The sequence below is a fragment of the Equus asinus genome, chromosome 25 (genome assembly GCF_041296235.1).
Source record: "Equus asinus isolate D_3611 breed Donkey chromosome 25, EquAss-T2T_v2, whole genome shotgun sequence".
In the NCBI taxonomy this organism is placed as follows: Eukaryota; Metazoa; Chordata; class Mammalia; order Perissodactyla; family Equidae; genus Equus; species Equus asinus.
In genome coordinates, this window is record NC_091814.1 from 55112962 (window position 1) to 55129923 (window position 16962).

General features: G+C 45.5%; 1 protein-coding gene across 12 annotated transcripts in view; it reads right to left on the reverse strand.

Annotated features, from left to right (window-relative positions):
- SRGAP2 (SLIT-ROBO Rho GTPase activating protein 2) overlaps window positions 1-16962 on the reverse strand; it is a 236382-nt gene that overhangs the window by 131358 nt on the left and 88062 nt on the right. For all 12 annotated transcript variants that reach the window (XM_014829094.3, XM_044758283.2, XM_044758282.2 and 9 more), the window contains one exon: window positions 13295-13487. In XM_014829094.3, coding sequence (XP_014684580.1) covers window positions 13295-13487 — 193 coding nt within the window. The remainder of the gene's footprint in view (window positions 1-13294; window positions 13488-16962) is intronic.

Sequence of the window (16962 nt, forward strand, 5' to 3'; positions counted from 1 at the left end):
AAAGCAAATGTAGTAATACGTTAACATTTTCCAGCAATCTGGGTAAATGGTATAATGAATTATCTGTACTAGTCCTGCAACGTTTCTGTAAGTCTAAAATGATGTCAAAAAAATTTTAAAGATCCCATTCGGGAGGAAAATGAAAAGAAATCATTTCTCCCATCTTTCCTCTGTCACTAAATACATGCTACTTTGTGGGGTTTTTTTTTTTGCTGAGGAAGATTCACCCTCACTTAACATCTGTGCCAGTCTTCCTCTGTTTTCTATGTGGGTTGCCATCACAGCACGGCCACTGACGAGTCGGGTAGGTCCATGTCTGGGAACCAAACCCAGGCCTCCAAAGTGGAGCATGTCAAACTTAACCACTAGGTCATGGGGCCAGCCCTTGTGTTATCTTTTTTTAATAACTGTCTTCCACATGACACAATCAGCCTCCTGAGGGCAGAGGCGGGGTCCTATACCTCTCTGTGACCCCAGCACCTGTCAGAACATGTTGGTCATTGCTGATGATGAAGATAAAGCCAAGGGACTGAACCACATACAATACAGATGACTGAAAGGCCACTCAACAATTCTGGCTCTTCAGTCGTGAACTCTACAGCTTGTCACAACACACACGCACACATACACACATATATATACAACCTTAAGATATCGCACATTGAACAGTAACCTCCACGAGCTAGAACAGTGGTTTATTCTTCCGTGTCTATTTAATTCCTAGCACAGCCCTTGGTATAGAATAAGCACTCGATAAACGTTTGCTGAAAGAATAAGTGAACCTCATACACCAGGACTGGCGTTCACCAAAACTTTCTACACCAAAGGACAAAATGGCCAGGAGTGGACTTGTTTTTCAGAAGAAATAATAGCACAAGGATGTTCTTAACTCCCCAAATAATACGTGCTCTTCTCAAAGATTTTTAAGCCAATTCTTTCTGGCTAGAGTGGCTTGAAAACACACCCAGACCTGATAAATTGCTTTTTTCATTTGACTAAAGGTGAGAACCTATCTAAAGTCTTCTTTAATTTGGGACCAAGAAAGATACTAAAGCTACATTATATACATTTCCTCCATATGGCTTCCCTCAACTATGTAGTAAAGTAAGTTTCATCATCTGGCTGTAAACTCAGTGTGTGTTTAGGGGCCGGGAGTGAGGTGATGGTAAAAAAGAGGCAACACTGAAGTCTTCAGAAGCCACTCTATCTTCACACACCTCTAATCAACGATGTAACAGACACTTGGCAAAACCAACCCTGAGAACGTTAGAGAATAGGTTAGTATCCCAGACAAAGCCCCTAATAATATCCCATTAACGCGTATATTCTAAGAACCTGAATGGCTTTTGGGAGATGCTAATGGAAAAGACTATGTGGTTTCCTGCCTGTGTGTCTGCATGCATGTGTATGATACGTAGGACTCTGTGGTAGTGAAGGGCACAGATTTCTGCCTATAACCAGAGAAAACTGAAGCAAGGAGGTGGCTGACAAATCTGGTCCACGGATAAAAAGTGGGGCAGGGAGGAGGGCAGGAAGTTAATACACCCAAGAAGCTGAGCTTTTCTTAATTGTGCTTGCCTTTCTGGGTTCACTTGCTCTCTCTGCAGAGTCCACTCAATAGCCTGTGCTTTGTCTTCCAAAGGAACTGTCTGAGGCATCATTTCCACCTGTATGCTGCAGAATCAATTCTGTAGAACATCCTCCTTTGCTAAATCTCAGAGATGCTGCCTGTAAATTCAAAGAATTTCAAGCACCAACAGAAACCCCCACCTCCACCCCCAGAACTTAGTTATGAACATCTGTTGTTTACAAGGGTTCAGGCTGAGAGCTGCCAGACTTGTTCTGCAACCTCTACTTTAACAGGAGGCTGCCAGGGAGGGATGTCTGAATTTCATGCAAGGATGCCCTGTCCCAACTGCTTAAGCAGCAATCAGCAAACGCAGCTCAGCATCCTACTGTTGAAGATAATCCTGGTTTGTTCGATTCATTTTCTAATCCTGGTTCTTTAACAAGATGTACCCAAAATATGTTAAGAAGCAGAGCTGTTGCTCATTGATCCTCCCTGAATTTAAAACCAGAGGAGCAATGATCCACTGATCGGTGGGGATGGATAGGGGGCAGGGGGTAGCTGAAATGATGATCCTTTTTCAACTCTGAAAAATCCAAATTGTACTTTTTTCTCATTCTCCCTAAATCCTTCATTAACACTGAGCTCTTCCCACATGACCGTTTCTCTTCACAGCGAGATACTTTACTGCAGTGCAGGAATCAGATATTAAAGTCTTTACTTCAATTAACTTGGGAGCACATCTAATTGAGAACATAACTGTGCTATCTTTTACCTTTCCCTGGCTGAGCCAAACACGAGTCCCTCCGAGTACTCTACCTTCCTTTCCTTCCTGGTGACTACTGGAACCTGCTTTAAATGGGGTCCTATTTTTAGATGCATGTGCCCATGCGCATATGTGTTATTATTCTCTCCCAGCCTGGCTGATTTCCCCCATTTCAATTAGGAAAGTCCTTACGGCAGAGACTGTCTTTTCTTCTTATCTTGTAAACCCTCCCACTTAACACGGCCAGCTCCCAATAAAGATGACATGGCTTTTGCCTTTAAAAGAGAACTGGATCAAAGTCAATTCATTTAATTGGCTGTGAATTCCTGAAAATTAAGGATCCTGCAAACCAGCCACACATCGCTTCCTGTGTCTACTATGGAATTATTATGGGGCTTACAAGAGCCAAGAAAATGAAGTTCCCTGTGCCCCAGCACTGTTGGTAAGGGACATGATCACCAGTGTCTGTGCTCCAGCAAGCTCAAAGTCTGAGGTGTAGCCTGCTGACATTCCAATGGCAGAGTCTAGGAGACACAGGAAGCCCTCAGTAGTCTCCAGCACCATCCCAGGCACTCATAAAAGCATGCTTTGCTTCTGACCCGCCCTCTTTCATTCCCTATCCTAAAAGGGTAATATGAAGCCACTGATGCAGAAGCTTCTCTTTGGCCTCCTGAGAAAAATGACCCAGTAACCCACATTCTGCTATCCTCATGACTGAGGTTTGTACCGCACTGGCCCGCTGGACTGGATGGCAGCCACTGCAGGAGGCTGAGCAGGACTGGCATCCTTTCATTCACCCAGGTTGCAGCTGGGACCTGTGAGCCTCAACACTACGGCTTTATGGAAACCCAATGATTTGACAATTAATGCTACCTATTGACTCTGTGATGACAAGGAAATCAGACAGTGATTAGAACACAAATTTCCCCCTCTTGATGACTGTGAGCCTAATAACTGGCCAGGGTTAACTAGGTTAACAAGGAAGTTCACTACGCCTCATAGGACAAAACGCACAATTGCTGAGTTTTTTAGGAACAGAACATACAATTAAATAGAGTCACATAATTGCATATTTCCTGCCCAATGCATCCATATCATAAAAATCAGGAAGGAGGATGAGCTTGTCATTCGTGAGGGCCCTCTGGGGTCACCGAAGACAATGGAGACTGACATGATATTACCCAGAGCCAGGCTTAAGAATGCTTAACTCCGCACAGGGAACACACAGTGAACCTAATCCACCAGGGTTTTACCTAGTATAGCTATGCTCAGTCCAAGCTTCCAAGGACAAGGATAACAGTCACTGCTATTGACCTTTACTACGTGTCAAGTACTGTCCCAAGGATTTCACATATATTAATTCAGCATGACAACTCCATGAGGTAGGTACTATGATTACCCTCAGTTTACAGATGAGGAAACTGAGGCAACTAAGAACCTTCATCTAAAACCACACAGCTAGTAAGTGGAAAATCCAGGATTGGAAACCCAGGAAATCTGCTTCTAGAACCTGTGAGCTTAAAGATCACGCTTTACTCCTGTGCTAGTGATCATTACATCAGCTGCCATTTGGGGAGCGTCAAGTAAGTTATAAGACTAGTGCTTTACATACATTGTACCCAATCCTTAGAGCAACTCTTCAAGGTAAGCATTACTCCCTACATTTCATAGAGGAGAAAACTGAAGCTAAAAGGGGTTAAGTGATGTGCTCAAGGTCACACAGCTGTAAGTGGAAGAGACGGGATTCAGACCCAAACAAGTCTGGATTAAGGCTCCGAGCTTTTTCTACAAAGTCATAAAGACTCTAAAAGAGGCTTCAAATGAATCCTTTCTTTGTTCCAAAGACTGGCCACGACTCTGCCTTGCTGATCCCCAAAAGCTGTCTTCTTGCGTCTCCCTATCCCCTTTATCCACATGTGAGGAGACCTCCCAACTCTTCCAAAGACAACCCAACCACCACCCAAGCTTCTGCAAGGACTGGGCCAGTGGAAAACTCACCAGGGGACATTTGCTAGTTTCTAAATAAAGGCAGCTTGAGCCACGGCACGGGGAAGCCAACCCTTGCTCAACACCAGATGCTACATCTGGGCAAAACCTTCCCTGAGGAACAAACAGCTCCCACATATGTCCACGATGAATGAGTGACATGCCAGTCCCAGGAAGTGGGGTTCTCCCTTCTGGCAGCTTCATGCTTCCCTCTGCTGCCCTCCTCAGAGTCACCCCATATTCAAAGAGGAACTTTCTGGTGCTCCACCCTTTTCTGATTTGCAACTACAGCTATAACATTCTCCACGGCCAAATGACTCTACTTTTTCAGCCCAATGCTATCCTGTGAGACTGAGGAACAATTCTGAACTCACCTCCAGAGGAGAAATCCACTGGCAATGGTTGACGTAACTACAGAGACTGTGCACATTCAAATACTGGGCCCCAGGCCAAGAACATGGACTCTACAAGAATTCCTCTTTTAATTAATTGTGTACCTAACCTCCCACTGAAAGCAATGTTGCAGGTTGAATGTCTACCAGATTCTTGAGATACTTAGGCCCTGTTCCCTCACATCCGTTCCAAGAGCAACACAACTCATAAGCAGGCAAAGAGCAGGTTTACTTTCCACGTGTATCTCCTTAATTTAATGTTGGTGAGAATTGGATATTGTCTTCTTCCTCCTATCCCAGTACCTAGCTCAATGCCTAGCATATAATTAGGTTCCCAAAATGTGTATTAAATGAATACATACATAAATATATCTTTTACGCCCCTTTTCACTCTGCAATCTGAGTACCACAGACAATCTGAAGGAGGTTTCCCCCTTTTTTCCTCCTAAACCCTTGCTTTTGGAAATCACAAACATTTCCACAGCCTGAACCATCACCTCTCTATGAACATACCCAAATCTCTACCAACAGTCCAGACTTTAGCCCTGAATACAGTCAGTCATTTTCTGTCAGTTACTGGAAATTTCAACTTCAATATCCTTACAACATCTTAAACTTAACATCCAAAACCCAAATTTCTCATATTGTAGCCCTTCAAAAACAACTCCTTCTCCTAACTTTGGTATTTCTGTTCAAGGCATCGTTAATCTACCAGTCACCCAAGTCCAAAAGAAACTTCACAGCCCTGTTTCTTTTGTGCTTCCAGGCTCTCTTGAAACCTAGACCGTTCAGTCAGCAATGCCTGCAGACTCTTCCCGCACCAGGTGCTTTCCGTCCGTCCCTAGACTGCAAGCTCCAGGAGTGCAGGGGTGCTGTCTGTCTTCCCCGGCATGTTTCTGGCACATGGTAAGAGCACAATACATATTTGCTAAATGGACGGAAGGAAAAATTTCTGCTCTTTTCATTCCTACCATGCCACCCTAATTTAGATCCTTATTATCTACTGTGGCAACTGGTTTCACTGTCTCAAGTTTCCTATCATTTAGCAAACCACCACCAGGTTAATCTTCCTTAAGGAGTGTTCGTATCTCAGCTTGGACACTAAGCCGTTGAAAGCTTCAGTGGTTTCCAATGTCTACTGCATACAGCCAAATCTCTTAGTCAAGAGTCAAGGCCCCTCCATGATATGATCCGATCTACCTTTGTCCAATTCTTCCATAGACATTTGTTACCCCAGCCAAACCAGTGTGCTCACTGCACCCCAAAAGTGCTTTGTACTTTCCCCCTGCTGTGTCCCTCCTGCCTATGACATCTTCTCCCTCCCTCTCTACCTATCTATCAAAATCCTATCCATTTTCTTCAAGGTCTGGTTCAAATCCCATTTTGTCCCTGAAAGTTTCCTGGCCACACCAACTGGTGCCATCCCTTCTGTGGCACACACTTGGATTTACCACATATTGTCTTACCCTGAAGATCTGTGTTATTGTATTCAGGTATAATTTATCCTGGACTAGAAATTCATGTGGGAAACAACCACTACTTCTGCTTCTTTTGGATCTCTCTCCTCTAAGAGTCTAGAACAATATCTTAAAATGTTCAACAAATATTTGTTGTTGAGGAGAAGGAAAAGCTGGAAGAAAGACAGAAAAGATGCTGGCAGTGGGTTACAAAGTAGCATCAGATCTCTGTAAGGAACACAGCAGGAACAGCAATGCAGGAGTCTTCCTCTAAAAACTCAACAGAAAAAAACCTACCTCAAAATAAAAGAAAGAACTGAGCTACTAAAAGTAGGAGATCAAAACCAAGCGAGCTATGACTGAAACGTAATTTACAGCCAGTCTACATTAAAAAAACAGACGACGCATTATCAATTAGAGTCCTGCTGGGCAATATTAACACAGATTCCACTTAAAAGAGACAATCAAAGGCTCAGCAGCAAATAGGAATACATTTATGCTCTTCAAGGAGCCAAAGGAAATGCAAGAACATCTTCCCCAGGAAGACTTCCTACCCTCACATAATGTTTTATCTCTGCTCTCAATCAAACCAGGCAAACAGAATTTCAGACATTAACAGGGTCCTCCCGCAATTCAAAGGGATAGAGGAAGCCATATTACCTATGGTAAACAAAGCAGAATAAGGTGGAATCAAATCATTGCTATAATTCTATCTGCGGCATCTCTCACTCCGCTGTAGGGGAGGGGAAAGAGAAGGAGCGTGACGGGACCACAGGAGTTAGAGCTGTGTGCCTTTCACGGGGGTGTCTGCAGGGAGCACAGTGTGGGAGAGGACAAAAGGTGAGCAGGAGCAAAGCAAAATAGGAATCAAAGCCAGAGAGTGACAGGGTGATGGCTTCCAGCGTAAGAACTTGTCCCAGAGAAGATGAAAAAAGCAGTCCAGTAACATTTGTGCCTAACGGCCGTCACTTAAAACTGAAACAAAATACCCAACCTAACCCAGTATGAGGCTGACATCTAGCCAGGGTGAGAAACTGGCCTGGAAAAGGGGTGGGACGAATCCATGTGGACCGACCTTGGCCCTGGCCAACCTACCCACCCCATCCCAAGCTGAATAGTTTCCATGTCCCTGAGACGCGTCTGTCCAGAGCTGCTGCTGGCAGCTGCTCTCCTGGCAGCACAGGGAGACAAATTCATGGCATTGCTGGGCCAACAGCTGCTACAGCTCCGGGGGAGGTGACGAGTGCCCGCTGAGATGCTCCGGGCAGAGAATGAACTATTCTAGGGACTGGCCCTAGAGTCAGCAAAATTGAGGCTACACTTTACCAGCTGAATGAAAATATAGTACAATTGCCACTCCAGAGACCCAGGAAACCCACAGCCCTTCTTCTGTTCCAGCTTCTTTGACTTCAGTCAATTCTTGCCCTCACATTTGGCCATCTTTTCTGTTTCCAAGGGCACGACTTCAGTTTAGGCTCACATTAACCTTAGGCCCATTGCCATACCATCTGAACAGGAGTCCTCCTTCCAGTCTCTCCACTCCAAATGACCTTATGCATTGTTGCCATAGTTACCCTTCCAAAGCACAGCCATCCATAATTATGTTCCTTGCTCAAAAACTATCAAGGCTCCCCCATGCTTACAGAATAAACCTAAACCTTGTCATCTGGCATTCATGGACCACTGTAATCTGGTCCCTATCAACTTTTCCAGGCTTATGTCACTTTCACATTTATTATTCCTGTTTTTCAGCAAAACAGACAAGTTACCCGCCAGCCTTGTTTTTCCCAACTCTCTGCCTTCACCAACGCTGTTCTCTCTGCCTAAAATGCTCCCTTCCCCATCTTTTTAACCTCCTTTTACAACTTCTGCATTGTCTCAACTGAATTAAGCTTGTAGAACCAATGCCTAGCACTGGCACTTTTGTTTTTCCATTTTCCATCCGCTCAGCTTCACCACCATAAAGCCCACTCTTCTCATGTACTTGTGCCACTTTGTACGGGTGGGTGGCCACGGCCTTTCATACACCTGCCTTCTCACACATCACAGACAATGTGGCAGAGGTTACTAACAGTCCCCTTGTTATGTTTTTCTTTCTTCATATTAATAGAAACTCTATTTTCCGGTCACCCAGAATAATAACTCTCTTCCCAGCCTTCCTCGCAGCTCAGTATAACCAGGTACTAAGTCCCGGCCAGGCAGAGGTGAGCCGAAGAGATGTGTGTGCCACTTCCAGACCGTACCTTTAAAGAGTAGGGATGCTTCCTGCCTCTTGCCTTTATGCCTTTCCCGTTGGCTGGAATGGGGACATGGAGGCAGTGAGCCATCTTGGGTCATGCAGACAGGGACAAACACTCTAGGGATGGAATAAGGAGCCTGACACGGGCCTGGGTGGCTAACGCCCAGATGATTCCATGAGAGAAATCAACCCCGATCTCGTATAAGCCACTATTATTTGGGGTCTATTACAGCAGCCAAACCTATACCCTAACCAAAGCAGACATGCCTACAAAAGCCTTTCCTGGGCCACAAATGTCAATTTTTTCAGTTGCTAACAAATGTTTCAAGCTTGGCCTCGTGGTGCCTCCTGCCAAGTGCCGGTTCAGTTTTCCCAGCACGGTTGTCTCTACACTGTAACGCTGTGCGCCCAAACATCTGAATACTTGGTTGCCTTTTGCAAAAGAGAAATGAGTAGAAAGTGGCAAACTGAAAGCGCTGCTCCCAGTATTGCGTCGGGAAGTAGAGTCTCATCACCGTACTAATGAGATAGGGTGGAAAGCAGCACCACAAGGACTCCAGCGCTCACTGGACTTCAGCAGGCAGACCATGGGTTTGATTGTGGCAAACAGAAGAAAATTAAAAACAAGCTTCAAAATGCTAAAAGCACATCGGGTGAGGTATAATTCAGAATTTCACAAATATACTTATAGTAAGTAATGGAAGCCACCTATTCCACGTAAAACAGTGGTTTGACATTCAACCATTTGCCTTTCCTGTACATTTTTAGGAATAAATTATGTATGAAAGCAGGATGTTACCTAGACTCTCTTACTGAGCTTCTCGCTAACCTGCCTATATTAAAAGCATTTGTGTGTATGTCTCACCTCCTCTTCTGTGAGGCTGTACCACATGAAATTGCCACTATGTAATGACCATTTTTTGACCCATGAAACCCAGCAATTTCATGTTTCACTCTCAAAGGTTGAAAGCTGTTGGGTTTGGGGCTCATTTTAGTCCTCTCTGCATCTCTCACAATGCCTTATACCTGGGAGAGTGTCAAGAAGAAATTGCTGGGGTTAACTTCTATAGATCTACTTGAAAGACTTCCAGCTCTGTCAGACAACACCATCCTACCTTACCTTCTACGCTTTTAACTGCTTAAAAATAAATCTCCCCCTCTCTCCTTCCCTCTTTCCCTTCCTCCTCTTCCCTCCTTTCTAGTAACTTTTACTACTCCCTAACATTGGGTGTGCCCAAGCCTTTGGTCCTGGTTTTAGCTGTCTGTTCTTCTCTTTCTCTTCCCTGAGTTCGTATACTTTCATATCGTCCACAACCACTTTTATACTGAAGATTCTGCTATCCATTCCCAGTCAGAACCTCTTACCTCAGTAGTACAACATCTCCATCTGGATGCCTGAAGGCCTCCCACTGCCCCAAACCCAACACGTCCAGAGGAGCGTCACCATTCAAAACGGGTCTTCTCTCAACATGTCCACCTCTATCATAGATGCCACAGCTCTTCTAGGTTGCCAGGTTAGAAACACCAGGTCACCTCTGACCACTGCAGTTCTTTACACAATCAGTTATCCAGTCCTGTTCAGTTCTTGAATATTTCTTTAATACATTCCTTCCCCTCCATTCTTTTTGCACATGGATTAACCCCCAAAACCTCCATCTTGGCCTTCTCTGGCATAAAAATTCTTTCTTCTATCACATTTTTCCTCATGTTTCTCTCCACAAGCAAGAACCCAGAGGGCTCACTACCACACTATCACATCCAATCTGAACTCCTCTGCTTGTTTGTCAAAGAGCCATCATTTGGCTTCTACTCATCTTACCTTATCTTCCATAGCTTTTGAAAATATCTGTGTTCTCATAACATTTTGCTCATACCTCTATTAAAACCCTTTTCATATTATACTGTTTACATGCCTCTCTGCCCTGACATCCAGGATTTCAGAGTTTATCTTAGTCACCATAGGAATCAGCACAGAGCACAGTACCCAGCAGATATTTAAAAGGGGTTTGTTGAACAAGCAGATTGTTACTCGGGATACGCTCAGACAGGAAGCCATTAAAGTAAACTAGTCATAAAGTTACAGCAGAAGGAGCAGAGAAGTCCCCCTCTTACAACTTCTGGTGACACCTTGTACCTCCACTTTGCAACAGTTACTTCAACTCATCTCACTGTGTGACCTGTTTAATGCCTCTTCCCTCCTTCTACTGGAAGTGCCACAAGGACGAGGCAGTCCTGGTTCACTCTGCGTCCCAAGGCACAACGCTGGCCCTGAAGGAGGTCAAGGAATGTGCCACGGACCTTTACTGAATGAATGTGTAAGAACCTTCCTTTTAATGAAGCCGGATCCCTGACTAGCCTGTACACCCCCTCCCCACCAAGCATGTCTCTGCTTTTCACCTGCACATGCTGTCCTCTGCTGCACAGATCTACCTTTAAACCCTAGCCAAGTCCCAGCTGCTTCAGGAACACTCTCCTGACTACTCCAGATCCTTTATCTATCTCCGATGATGCATCTCTGACCTTTTATCACTTCCATATCCTATATAATACCAAAGATCTCTTAATGAGATCATTATTACTTTATCCTCTAACTGCTTCCTGTATTAAAAATCTTTTCTCTCCAACCAGATATGGCCCCCTATGGATACACACAACAACCTTCTCTTGCATCTTCCAATGCCTGTACAATACTGAGCACACAGCTGGCTCTCAATAAATACTCACTGGTTGTTTGGGGAAAAATGAAGCCAGGTTCCAGCTTTATGAGAAGGGAAACCAATTCTTCCAGCCCTGGAGAAAACACCGTATTCCATGTATGTGATCTTAATCAGAGCAATTCACATGACTTAGAAATTAGCACATCTGTACCTTAATTTGTAGTGAAATGTCCTTAGCTGAGAATATGATACAGTACTAAAAATCAAATGCTATTTTAAACTTAGGAGGAGCTTACCAGTAGAACAAATCCAACCTTGAATCATTTTTCTAAAGCAAGTGACTCCTGTCCCCGAACGTTCATTTATCACATACTAAAGTAACCTTTTATTCTCTCAGGATTGCCTACCATAAAGAGAAGAGGACTTGAGAAAGATAAGGGACTTGGAGGACAAAACATCTGGGGGAAATCCTCATGCTGGCCGATGGCTAGAGTGGCATATGTTCTCCTCGAACTTCACCTCCATATTCATTGCTCAGTGCTGGCTTATACAGGCTAATTTGTGTCTCGAATTATTTGGACGATAAACAAAAATAGAAAATGGGGGAAAATAAGATAAAATTCACTTGGCATTAATTCTTAAATTCATTCATTCATTTACTCATCCAATAATATTTAGTGAGCAACTGTTAATGCCACCTTTTACACTTGGCACTGTGGGAGACTGAAAGATGAATCAGAAAAGCTTATACAGTCCACGAGGGAAGGTAATATAAGGCAGACAGTGCAGAATGCCCTAATAAAAGAACAAATAAAATGCTGTAGCAATTAAGAAGAGGGAGAACATTCTTTCTTCTGGAAGAATGAGAAAAGTTTCTTGGAACAGGGAGCCTGTGAGATGGGTCTTAAAACATGGGTATGGCTTAGACGTTCAGAGACGTGAAGGATGGGCACATAAGCTCAAAAAACGGGATGAGCAAAGGCCCCCTGGAGTTAAGGTTCTGTTGGCTAAGGTATAGTGACAGAAACAGGAAATAAGGTTGGCAGGCTAGTCGGGGCCAGAGGCAGCGGGGCTTGAAGACCGAGCCAGGGAGCATACACCTTTGTGAACAGAGCAGCACTTCCTCAAACTTTAACCTGCACACAAATCACCTCGGGATTTTGTAACAGGAGATCTGGGGCTGAGACCCGAGATTCTGCATTCCTAACATCCCAGCTGGTGCCCATACTGGGGACCATACCTTGAGCATGAAGAACACAAACAATGGGGAGCCACTGCACAAGGAAACTGCCTGATCCCCAGAGACCTCCAGGAAGACTCCATCTGATAACAGTGGATCAGGCAGATTGGAACGGGGAGACGCTATCCACTGGGGTCTTCAACCCTGGGTGTTTGTTAGAATCATCTGGGAAGCTTTGACATTGTCCTGTTACCAGGTTCTACTTCCAGAAATTCTGATTCAATGAGTCTGGACCGGGGCTGAGATTTCAGCATTTTTAAAAAGTTCTCCAGGGAATTGTAATGCGCAGCCAGGGTTGAGAACCTCATCTATAGATGACACAACGTTGCAATCATTCAGGCAAAGGTGATGATGGTCTCAACTAGGGCAATGGCAGTGAGAGCAGTGAAGGGGCAGGGGTTTAAAATATCGTAAACGCAGAAGGAAGGGACTGCTGGGCAGAGTTTAGATGTATGGCTACCACCGCATTCGTTTCTCCTGGTTAAAGGCAGTTTGGTGAAATGGGTAGGATCACAGACTCTGGAGCCAGACTGCCTGGGTTTGAATTCCAGCTCTGCGAATGATTTATTAGGAGAGTGTGTGTGTGTGTGTGCATGTGAGAGACCTTGGGCAAGCTTCTTAACCTCTTTAAGACTCAGTTTACTTGTCTGTAAATTGGGGATACAACAATAACCAACATAGAGAGTTGCTGTGGAGGTTCAGTGAGGTAACATATGTAAAGCGCTTAGAACCGTGCCTAGCAGCTAGCAAGGGCTATAAAAGTGTCTGCTCTTACTATTAGCATGGTTCATCATCTATTCTGATCTGCATGTAAGACTGATGTGAAAACAGAGAAGTCCTTGAGGGCTCTCAACTCTCAGCCAATCTGAAGTCACTGGGTTTCCTGTTTCATGGATCCAGTTGGATGTAGGTGGCCCACCCTGCCTCCCTCTGTCTCAGTCAGACCCCATTCCCAAGGTCTCTAAGCAGTAACAGCCGCGCAGTCCCTACTTGAATTGCTGGTCCTTGGTGCTCCGCGTCTTGGCCAGGAAGCGTTCTGCCAGCTTCTCCAGGTTGCGGGAGTAGTCCATCTCGATCTCTGCCTTCTTCCGGAAGAAGTCCTGGAGGTCCTGCAACAGCTGCACCCGGAGCTCACACTGCTGGTCCAGGCATTTCATCTGCTCTGTGAGCTGAGCGCGGATCTCTGCAACAGAAACAAGGTAAAACAATCAGACAGAGAGCCCTCACAAAAAAACACACATACCAACATTTACCCCTCCTACTTACTTGTTCCCTGTCCTCTGGGGAACTTAAAACCTTCAAAAAGAAAACCAAACCCTAAACTGGCCATATGGTGTAAGGTACCTCCAAAGACTCCACCAACTCTTTTCAGACCATTGAGGAGTTATCTCCAAGCATCCTATTAGGGAAGTACTACTTTCATCCCCATTTTAAAGAAGAGAAAACTGACTTCCGAAGAAGTCAAGCTATTGAGTGGTGGAGCTGGGATTCAAACCCAGACAGATTGACTTTAGAGCCTAAGCTCCTGCTTTTTATACTTTCTCCTATCATTTCAAGATGTTTTTCAGCATCTTCATGAAGTAGGGTGAGGTCAGAGTATTTTAATGGAGATGTAAAAGGCCCTTCCCAAGGGCAGAGGGTGGCAATCAGGAACGAAACAAGCACCAAGACTTCTAGGCAAGCAAACTACTCACTGTCAATCAGATCCCGTAGTTTCCAATATCACAGAATTAAGTCAATCTTCAAGAAGCGGATTTTTCATCAACAAATATCACTCATATCTCTGTTGTTTCATCCTCACTGATGCTCAGAGCCTCTGCTGTGTGAAGCTAGAAATATTTCTGGTTAAGCTCTAGCTCGGCAGATTGCTAGCTGGCCAAAGTCCCCGTACAGAACCAGCAAACACCCTCTCTGGAACTGCAACAATGGTAGCTCCAGATGCAATCAGATCTGCCTCAAACGCAATCCTGCATTTGTTACTGACAAGAGACCTGGCACCCACAGGAAGCAGCCTGCCAAAGCCGGTCTGTTTTTCAGCTCAGAGAAGGCCTGCAGTGCGGATCCTGCTGCAATGATGGTCCAATCCCACCTGAGTCAGAATGGACTCACTTCCTTCTTCTGCGAGCCTGCTCAGCTCTAGTGCATTAGGATGTGACAGTGACTCCAATCTCAGAGAAAAAGAGCACCTGTATTATCATGCCTTTCCTTATGCATGCTCCAAATTCATTCCTAAATACTAGAGTTGTAACAATGCTTGCTGTCTAACACTATGTAATGCATGAGGGGGATCTAGAATTTTCATCTGAGCTTTGGATAAATCAGAGGCAAATCCAGGATCAGGGCTATGAAGTTGAAAGGTTTGCCAACCACTCCTTTTATGAAGCAATGAGGGATGGGCAAATGGTGCATTTGGTTTTACCTTGAAGTAGCTGGGGAGCCGTTATCTATCCCCATCTTCATTTCTGTTTCTGTTTTTTACAGATATCAGGATGCAGCACAAGTATCTGGTCCTCTGTGGGTGATCTTAGGTGATCTGTAAGTACAGTTCTCACCTTCTTTGTCCCCACCCCTCCCCCTTGCCAACGACTAACGCCAACCAGACCTGCAGTAACCTCACCTGAACTGAAACTGAGCACCAGGGGATTGTTGCAAGCAGACAGAAGGCTGCGCAGAAAAGCCGCCTACCTCATCACTCATCAAAGCTCTCTTGTTCTGTGTTTTTTGGAGTCTGATTACAAGAGTGCTGAGGGGAAAGATCCGCAGAGGGCATGTTAGGCATCTGGTTCTTGCCAGGGGTTTCTGGGCCTCTTAAACACAACAGCCCGTGTCGAGACTACCCCTAGAGGCATCTGTCCCCCTCCTTTCTATTGATGAAAAGCTGGCAATAGTAGCCACCGGGTGGGCAGTCTGTGGGTGAAGAGGACATTCAAAACACTCACTGATATTACTTACAGCTTGTCCATTAAATAAGAATCAGGGCATCTTCTCCAGGCACCCAGATATTCAAGACGGGCAATGGATGGGCAATGGGGCTGTCAGCCCTCTCTGAGTCACCCGTAATTCACTTTAGACTTCACCTCAATAATCTCACTGACCAGAGGAGCAGAAAGGAACAGGCTACAATGGCTAATGATCACTCCCTGCCAAAAGAAGGGGAGGTGAGGCAAATTCCCGTGACCCTCCTGAAGTTCCAGATAGATGACTCCAGGGTTGTCCTGTCCAAGGCATGAGCGCTTCACGGAGGCCTCTGAGATACGTGAACCAATCTAAGGAGCCCCGAGCACATCCAGCCAGCACAGAATTCCACCCTGACTTCCTCAGGTGCCTCAGTGAGTGGGCAGTGAGCCAAAACAGCATCCGACCCTCGGGCACTCCCTCCAGGTCCACGAAGGACAGGGAGCACGTGTCTACTAAACACCTTTATGGGCCTTTATATACACCTCCTCATTTAATCCTCATAACTAGTCTATAAGGGATCCTCAATTTCTCTGACTACACAGATAAGAAAACTGAACTCATTAACGTCGTTTACGAAAGGGTCATACAATTAGGTACAGGTGGGGTGGAAGCTAAATTAAGGTGTGTCTGACTTGTCAAAGAGGTTACAGTGGGGCAAGGAAACAAAAGAAACAGAACACGAGTGTGGAGTCTGAAGGTGTTTCTGGGGAAATCAGTTTCTATGGCTCCCATCCCAGAATGCCCCTTCTCCATCTTCCAGGTGAGGGGTGATTCAGGCCCCCAGAGTCACGTGTGCACCAGAACAGTGACTCACTAACTAGCCCAGGTTTCGACTAGTCCACAGCCCAGCTGGATCCCTCCTCTGCTTCCTAGATGGACTCTCCAGGGCAGCTTTTGAGGAAGCGCTTGTCTTGTCCTGTGAGCACACCCTGAGGTCTGCCAGTAAGCCCAGAGGGCAGAGCGGGTGAGAAAGCCATCCCCTCACCCCTGATCCAGGAAAAGAAGAGTCTCCACTAATAGGTACCACCTGCCACTGTGGTTGATTTGTGACCCGACGCCACTGAGCATCTCCCCTCCCTGCAGCCTGCCTGGCAGGAGAAGCCTCCCCGGCTCCCATCCTCAGAGCTCCCACACACACATTTAAGGGAGACCCCAGCCACCCCAGCTCCAGGCCAGAATGGCTGTTCTGTCCAGGGCAAAATGTGCTGCTTCAGGCTTTTGCTGCTGCTGCTGCTGCTGCAAAGACAAACAATGGTCCCCAAGAAAGCAGCTGTGCCAGCCCCAGTCCTCTGTCCATGCACGTAAGGGGCAAGAAACAATAGGCCACTGAATGCCAGCATGCCTGGGCTGTGTGCCCAGGCTGGAGGCCCCTCTGCACCCTGGGCTACCAACAAACTACAAGGGCAGAAAGAAGAAAGGGGCAATTTATAAAAACATGGAGGAATTCTATTGTGTGCTTATGTGAGTATGCACGTGCACACGTGTGCACACTCAAACACACGCACACAGATGCACACCACCCATACTGTGCCTCACCATACCAACTCAAGAAGGCTTTACAAATCCAGATCACAGTTGGATGAGAGTTCCTGGGAGCTGGGGGTCATGGGGTCCTTGTAGGTTCTGCTCCTAGAATTACATGGGAAGTAGTCAAGCTCTCACTTTCTAGAAGCAGCTGAATCTCAGGCATACGAATGAGT